The sequence below is a fragment of the Branchiostoma floridae genome, chromosome 4 (genome assembly GCF_000003815.2).
Source record: "Branchiostoma floridae strain S238N-H82 chromosome 4, Bfl_VNyyK, whole genome shotgun sequence".
Lineage (NCBI taxonomy): Eukaryota > Metazoa > Chordata > Leptocardii > Amphioxiformes > Branchiostomatidae > Branchiostoma > Branchiostoma floridae.
The window spans coordinates 3,221,008-3,229,420 of NC_049982.1; the positions used below are offsets into that span (position 1 = coordinate 3,221,008).

The 8,413-nt window shown below is 41.4% G+C and overlaps 2 protein-coding genes and 1 long non-coding RNA gene across 3 annotated transcripts in view; 1 reads left to right on the plus strand and 2 right to left on the minus strand.

Moving 5' to 3' along the window:
• The window catches only part of LOC118413013, a 711,153-nt gene that overhangs the window by 252,329 nt on the left and 450,411 nt on the right, over positions 1-8,413 (plus strand). The gene's annotated exons all lie outside the window — the stretch shown is intronic.
• LOC118414515 overlaps positions 1-8,413 on the minus strand; it is a 660,232-nt gene that overhangs the window by 212,922 nt on the left and 438,897 nt on the right. The window lies entirely within an intron of this gene.
• Positions 5,322-8,413, minus strand: part of LOC118414488 (acyl-CoA synthetase short-chain family member 3, mitochondrial-like) — an 11,366-nt gene continuing 8,274 nt past the window's right edge. Inside the window, exons 11-13 of the mRNA XM_035818556.1 lie at positions 8,283-8,314; positions 7,668-7,771; positions 5,322-5,338 (exon numbers count right to left, since the gene is read on the minus strand). Coding sequence (XP_035674449.1) covers positions 8,290-8,314 — 25 coding nt within the window. The 3' untranslated portion in view covers positions 5,322-5,338; positions 7,668-7,771; positions 8,283-8,289. The remainder of the gene's footprint in view (positions 5,339-7,667; positions 7,772-8,282; positions 8,315-8,413) is intronic.

The window sequence follows — 8,413 nt, forward strand, 5'->3', positions numbered from 1 at the left end:
GGCTAGGACAGTGCACAAAAAACAGAAGACCTACCCCACAGAAAGCTCAGTAGGCACAGATTCAACTGGACGAAAAACTTCTACCAGGACAGTCCACATACGGACAGAAGACCAGACCAAGCCGGCCCAAGCTCCTCATGTCCAGCCCAACACCACTCCCAGTACACCAAACAACTGAGTGATGTGCACAGCAAAGGGACAGATTCATACATCCAATGACAATTCTTTTGAACAAAATTTGAGAGACTCTTACTCAGAACAGCGAGAGACAACACGATGTACAGGTAGGGAGCTGCTTCCATACCCTCTGACAACTAGTGCCATATATGGTAGCTTTCAAGTTGACAATGTGCCTAAACATTGCATTTGGTCTGAACCCAACATGACAACTTTGGATGATGCTTGGTTTTGACAACCTATAATATTACTGTTTACTAAAAACTGATATTTTCAATATTAATCCATGACAATAAGGCCATGTTGATTTTATCAAATATATGGATGGCATCTTCATGCTCATCAATTTCTGGCCATTTCCAAAATAAAGTTTTCATTCAAATAAAAAGATGAAAATCATACAAGGCAGCCGTAAGATTAGCAAATTTGCCGTAGATTGCAGAAAAATGGATACAAATGTTATAGAAAGCCAAAGTCAATTTCTAGGTCAAGTAAGAAAATGGGAAAGAACAAAAATAAAGAATCTAATATTTGGTATAGCCTTCCTGACCACTTACACATTCAATTTCATAATGAAGACACCTTTTTTGCCTAACCTTTTCTTTAATCGTTTTGGTGTTCCCAGAGGATGGCACTCACTATCCCATATAATCAAATCAGTGTAGCTAATTCAAACTAATGCTTAAAACATGGTCTGAACTGAACAAAATGACGACTATGGATTAGGCTTCATTTTCACCAATTTCATAAAACTTATCATGTATTCATGAAGGACAAATGTTGCAGATCAACCAAATTGCATTCCTGATCTTACATAAAAGCTACCCCCAAGGCAGGCATCAGGTGGTTGGTTGATAGAAAAATCTGAAAGTTTTTATCCAAATTATAATGGTTCTACAATGTGCTTAAGAAAGTGTAACGCCCGTGACCCACACATAAATTGAAGTGCCTTTTAAACATTTTTGTTCTGAAAGAAAATTCCTTCCAGGACTTTGTCGGTAGATATCTCCTTTAAAACTAAATTATTGCATAAAACATGGTCTGAACTAAAAATGACGACTATGGAAAATGCTTCATTTTAATTTCATTAGAACTAATAAATGTATGTTATCAATGACAACTAGCGCTAAGTATATATATACATGATTATCAGACTTTAAACTAATGCATAAAACATGGTCTGAAATCAAAATGACGACTATGGAAAATAATTGGTTTTGTCTGATTTTTGACCTTTTTTTATTGTCTTGTTTTTCTCTGTCGATGAGATGCTTGTATTGTGTTTCCTTGGTCACAAAGAAAGCAGAGAAATGGATTTAGACATTTACACATGGAAACATGCCTTTGATTTGCAGAGAGAATTTGTGCATTTGAATCCGAATAGAATTCAACCTAAATCCAGGAAATGGTTCTCTCGAGTTAGAGGTGACTGGCAACAAGCTCTTGGGGACAAGGCCCACACTCCCAAACACAGGCAAAGAAGTTAGCTTCTTGTCCAAACCCAGGCTTATGTGTCAAGTATGTAAAGAAAAACCTCATCTGCATTTACACTCTCTCTGTGAGGACAGCAAGGTATAAAATTACATGTACATGTCGTAGCAAGCAGACAATATAGATGGACCAGGTTTAATATTAAGTGTTTGTAAATCATTTGTAAGGCGTATCTGGTCGCTTTGATTCTATGTAGTACTGTAAATGCAGAAACTTTCGCGGTGGATTAATGTTCGCGTTTTTTGCGGTGACCGCTTTACCGCGAACTTAAAACCACCGCAAACATTTTTCAGGAGGCAATAAGAGATTACAGTGCATGGTGCTACCGCGAAATTAAAACCACAGCGAAAAGTCAGTTTTCCCACTACCGCGAAATTAAATCCCCGCGAACTTAAATGCATTTACAGTAGTACATTTACTATAGACGCAGAATGCAGTGACTGATGATAATGATGAGTACATTTATTATAATGTAAAAAAGGACACTTGAAGTTCTGAGCTTTTGTGAAGTGTAATAAATGAGGATCTGCATGGCTTCTCTGTGAGAGCTTCTATAGCTGGTGTGTTACGCAGAACGGCGGTTATACCGGCTATATAGATACAGATACAGATACAGATATATTAGTGACTCTAGGAATTAGGGAAAGGTTCTCTTGAGTTAAAGGTGAATAGCAACAAGCTCTCGGGGACAAGGCCCACTCGGCTCCCAACAATGAGAGATAATGTGAGACACGGACGAAGGGACTTCCTGTGCAAACCCAGGCTTTCCTAGAAGTGTAATTATGACTGAGGGTCTGCATGGCCTTTCTGTGTGAGGGTAAGCCAGATATTGTAATTCACTGTTTATTGTACTTGCTGCAGCATATATGATGTATATACAGTCAAACCTGCTCAAGGCAACCCCTGGAGGGACCAGGAAAAAGCGGACGTTTTGGACAGCAGGTTGGTTTGAAGGGTGTCAACTCACAACATGCCCGAGGCATAGTACTGCATAAATGGTTTCCAATTTTCAGAGGTTAGGGGTCAGCACTGGACAACAAAATTTGCTCCCATCAGCTAAGACTGCCCCATTGACCCCAAATGACCCACCCACAAGCATCCGCCGCCATCTTTATTTTGAATATAACATCGTATGGCAGTCAAAATCCGACGTAAACTGGCCGATTTTGGCACAAAATCAAGTTAGTTATCATAAAAAATCGATGACACCTCAAGCTTGAAAATGACATGGTCATTATGGGCAGTGATTTGGTCCTGTGCGATCCCAATCTTTGGCGGTTGCGTTGGCCAGATGATCGTCTTGAAAAGGTCACTTAATGCTTACACCAATGGACATTGTCAGCAGTCGTTATGACCAGGTGGTCGATTTGAAGGGGTGGTCGCTTGGGCAGGTTTGACTGTAGTTCAACATTAAGTTTTGTTGGTAAATTACTCGACGTGAAATGTATCTGGACACTTTGTCTTCAATGTGGTACATAAAAAAAAGGAACACTTGAAGCTCGCCAGCTTTATAAAGAGAGTCTGCACGGCCTTTCTCTGTGAGGCCTAGAGAGCTCCAATACTACGTGCTGTTGGTGATTTATTTGTAGTGCAACTGTAATCTCCAAGCAGATCCTAAGGTGGCATAAGACAAACTGTCTAAGAAGTACAGCCAGCCTAAGAGTGTTCATTGGCCACCAAATGACCATTCCTAGGCCGGCTGCACTACTTTGACATTTTATGCCATCGTACGATCTGCTTGGGGATAACATAACTGGACACTCTATATATGTAGCATGTAATCCCTTTTTCCCAAACTAACCCTTAGGCCTCCCTATTACCTTTACCTTATTTTTGGAAATTTTGGGTTTGCAATTCAATCGAACAAAGTCTTCTTCCTTTCACAACCTTCTTTCAATTCTTCCGCAGACGTTTCGGCGAATATCTGTCACGGGTTTGGCAACTATCTATCTGTTACGGATTTGCAATTCAGTTTATAACTGCCAAGCCCAAATAACGCTCTCATCTCTAATCCTATCTTACACCTAAACCTTTGTAACCCCACCTTACCCACCCTAATCCTTTAATACCCACAAGTATCGCCCCTTTGAACTTTACTCGTCACCTTTTCAAAGGTGGCACATGTCTTTCCGCATGCGGATGTACAAACAAACTGATTGATATATTCAGATACATGTAGCAGGGCTTGAAATACTGGGTGCATGTGCACCCAGGTGCACCCAAAATTGGAGCTGTGCACCCAATTATTTTCTGTGGGTGTACAGGGTGCACCCAAATATTTTCTTACGTTTATGTATGTAAAGATATCAAAGTATACAGTACTAGCATACATTTTTTACATCATATTCTTGACATCTTAGCATTAGAAAGATAATAAAAATGTCTGTCATGGTACTTGTTTAAGAATTTGATAGCTTGTAACTAAGTTTTATTATTAGGTTATTACTTACACCCAAAAATTTTTTGGTGCACCCAATTTTTTAAGCTGGGTGCACCAGTGCACCTAATCCCAAAAATGAATTTTGAGCCCTGGATAGTCAATACACTACTAGTAACAAGTGCGAAGCTAAACAAGTTAAATAGGATAGAACAGAGGTCTATAGTTAAAAACATTATATAAGGTAGGTAACTACTAACTAGGCAACTGTGTCCTGATGTTAACCATACAATTTTCATGAACAGAGGCATGAATGACATTACAGTGATGTTACTGGAGTTTGATGAGAAACTGAAGAAAATACACACAATAAAAACCCTTATGGCACATAATCATATGAACTTAAAAAAGAGCCATAGGAAGGAGCCAGTGTGTTAAAGCACTAGATTAGGGTAAAAGAGACTGATGGTGACTTACGTGGAACTGACTCAGGCACAGTTTACAATGTACATATGATAAAAGAAATGTAAAGACAACAATAATTATAATAATTGTAACTGTTACAACAGGCATAAGTAAATAATCTCCCCAAACCTTACCCAACCCTAACCCTTACCCCCAAACCTTACCCCCTAACCCCTACCAAAACCAACCACCCCCTAACCCTTACCCACTACCCCCCGCCCCCTAACCCTTACCCCAGCCTTACCGTCCCAGCCAGGCACAGGTTTGCCGGAGACCCCCGGGGTGGGGTAACCCTCATCCCCCAGACCCATGTGGCTGGCAGTGATGGCTGATCCCCTCCCTAACCCTTACCCCCTACCCCCTATCCCCTAACCCCTAACCCTTACCCCAGCCTTACCGTCCCAGCCAGGCACAGGTTTGCCGGAGACCCCTGGGGTGGGGTAACCCTTGTCCCCCAGACCCATGTGGCTGGCAGTGATGGCTGATCCCCTCCCTAACCCTTACCCCCTAACCCCTACCCCCTAACCTCTAACCCTTACCCCAGCCTTACCGTCCCAGCCAGGCACAGGTTTGCCGGAGACCCCAGGGGTGGGGTAACCCTCGTCCCCCAGACCCATGTGGCTGGCAGTGATGGCCGATCCCCTCCCTAACCCTTACCCACTAACCCTTACCCCCTAACCCTTACCCCCTAACCCTTACCCCCAAACCCTTACCCCCTAACCCCAGCCTTACCGTCCCAGCCAGGCACAGGTTTGCCGGAGACCCCCGGGGTGGGGTAACCCTCATCCCCCAGACCCATGTGGCTGGCAGTGATGGCCGATCCAGTCTCTGCAATAGAAAAATGACAATCTTTAGTTTTACTTGAGATATTGATGATGAGATATTAGTCGATGTGTCATAATGATTGCAGTAATATTTCATGTGTGTGTGTGTGCATGTGTGTGCGTATGTGTGTCTGTGTGCGTGTGTGTGAGAGAGAGAGAGAGTGTGTGTGTGTGTATGTGCCTTTTCTGATAACTCAAACAACCAGAGAATCTTCTCCAAACTCCCCAGTGCACGTTGCTGAAACCTGTCATGAGCATTACTTGGGTGTGAAGTAATGGTCATGTATGTTGGGATGGTATCTATAGATCATACATTATCCAATCTCTGACATGTAGTGCTTATGTCTCAGGCAGGACTGTCCTGGGACATAAGACACAGCAAAATTACCCTGTCCATCAAAAACATGACATGAAACCGGTGAACAATTACTGTAAAGCATTTAAGTTTGCGGTGATTTCATTTTGCGGTAGCAGGAAAATGGACTTTTCGCAGTCAGGTTTTAAGTTTGTGGTAGCACCATGCACTGTAGCATCTGACTGCCATGGAAAAATGTTTGCGGTGGTTTAAAATTCACAGTGAAGCAGCCACCGCAAAAACCGTGGACATTAAACCACCTCAAAAGTTTCTGCATTTACAGTATTTGGTGGTAGGTAAGAAATTTGAATCAGGATGCAGCACATAGGCTTCCATAGGAACTAACTGCTTACTGAGTCACTTGGGCTTTCTGCATAGCGTGACATCACGGCAGCAGTGGATTGTTCATTCATTGACAAAGACTCAGGTGCTCTTCAGTCCAATAGGTGGATGAGTCCAATTTTTGTGTTGGATATTACAGTTAAACTAGTTCAATAAAAAATGAGTTGCCATTAGAAGCAAAAATGTTCTGCTATGACCAAGTATAGCAGAGCTTTTTCTGGAGTCCTGTCTGGTGGAAGGGCAGGGTTCTAGCAGTGGGCCCCTACGCTAAAATTTGTGACCACTACGCTAAAATAAGGGCCACTACGCTCATTTTTAACTAGTGTAGTGGTGCTTTGCTTGTTCAACAATGTCTAATCAATATATAAACAATGAAAAATGATGATATACCATTCAAAACTGACTGTGATGTTAACAGAGTATCAACTTTTAACTATACATTATCAAAATCTCACCTTGGAGGGGCCAAGACCCCCCTTCCACACGAATCTCCTGACTGGTCACTTCGATACCATGCCATTCCCACTACGTTAAAGTGAAATCCTAGCTAGAACCCTGAAGGGTCCTACTGACTTAATCCTCTTGAACTTGAAGTTCAGCAACAGACAGTAATCCCTCTCAACACTAATGGACTACAACACGTACTGGAAATGATCGAGCAAATGGCATTCCTGACTTTACGTAAAAGCTCCTCACGAGGTGGGCATCAGGTGGTTGAAAGCCTTCATGAAATATCTGACAGGATTTCATCTACACCTTGTAATGGACTATGCGGTGTACTTGACAAAGTGTAACATCTGTAGTCTTCTGAGAACATGCAGGATTATGAAAAATATTTGAAATACTATGGTAAATGGGTTGAAATTTGATCCAAAAATGTGCTGAAATATTTTCAGCACAATTTTGGATTAAGTTTTAAAATGGATAAAGGAATAAGGAAATCTAATGGGCTAAATCTGATCCAAAAATATGCTGCCTGAAATATTTTAAGTACATTTTTGGATCAAGCTGTAAAATGGTTAGAGGAATATTATAAAGAAATCTGACAAGGTATTTGTGCACAGAAATGTATTTCTGATTTCATATTCAAAGCTTTGAGCATAAATTCTCAGATGTTAATATATACTTATGGATGAAATAGCTGTAATTACAACCCTTGCAAAAAAAATTGGACAACTTATCTCAAACAAGTATATCAGTCTATATATATATGTAACGGAACATATACAAACTTACTACTTAATATACTTAATACTAGATATCTTATAATACTCAATCATTACAATCTTAGTTATCTGTGACTTACTATATTTATCTCCCTGACCCCTAACTTAATATACTTAATACTAGATATCTTATAATACTCAATCATTACAATCTTAGTTATCTGTGACTTACTATATTTATCTCCCTGACCCCTAACCCCTGAACTCTAACACAGCTCTGTCTGACCTATCTGCCACCAGTGGTCCGGTACAGGCACCCCCATGACCTCCCGTGTCCAGTGCTGACCCCTAACCCCTGAACTCTAACCCAGTCCTGACCTGTCTGCCACCAGTGGTCCAGTACAGGCACCCCCATGACCTCCCGTGTCCAGTGCTGACCCCTAACCCCTGAACTCTAACCCAGTCCTGACCTGTCTGCCACCAGTGGTCCAGTACAGGCACCCCCATGACCTCCCGTGTCCAGTGCAGGGTTTCAGAGTCGCAGTGTTCTCCAGCCACATAGAAGTTCCTCAAACTGGGAAAAAAGACGAAGCTTAATGAATACATTCCTGATAGAAGCAGAGAAAACTGGTCTATATGTTACATTTAGAGATCTTCGATGCTTTGCAGGGATGAAGAGTCACAGAAAAATCACGTGTGGACTGTCAACAAACTTCAGTAACAATTCGAGCGAACCACTAAATACACTCTTAGGCTAGGGACTTCCTTGGTTTGTCAGAAAGTTGGACAAACTGGCGGACAACTCAAGTGGAAAACTCGTTGGGAAGTGTGCATATTTCTTTTCTTTCTGCAACACAATAAAGTCAAATACTAACATCGTGAACATTGCTGTACAGTGTAATAAGTTAGATTGAACTTATAATGTAGAAAAAATGACCAAAAGCAGTCACTGTGACTTGCTTTTTAATAATGCTTTGATCAATCAGATTCTACAATACAGTCATACCTTTAACAACAGTCAAAGAGACGGTGAACACTTTCAGAAAAAGCATGAAATAATGCAGTTTTAAACCTGAATGTCTTACCTTAGCTTTATATAGCTTTAGTAGCGGAGACCCTACAGGAAGCACAGTGGTGGGCAAGAGTCAGAGTGAGACAGCAGGACAGGAGATGGTGGAAAACAGAAGAATCATGACACAGACACGACATCCAGCAG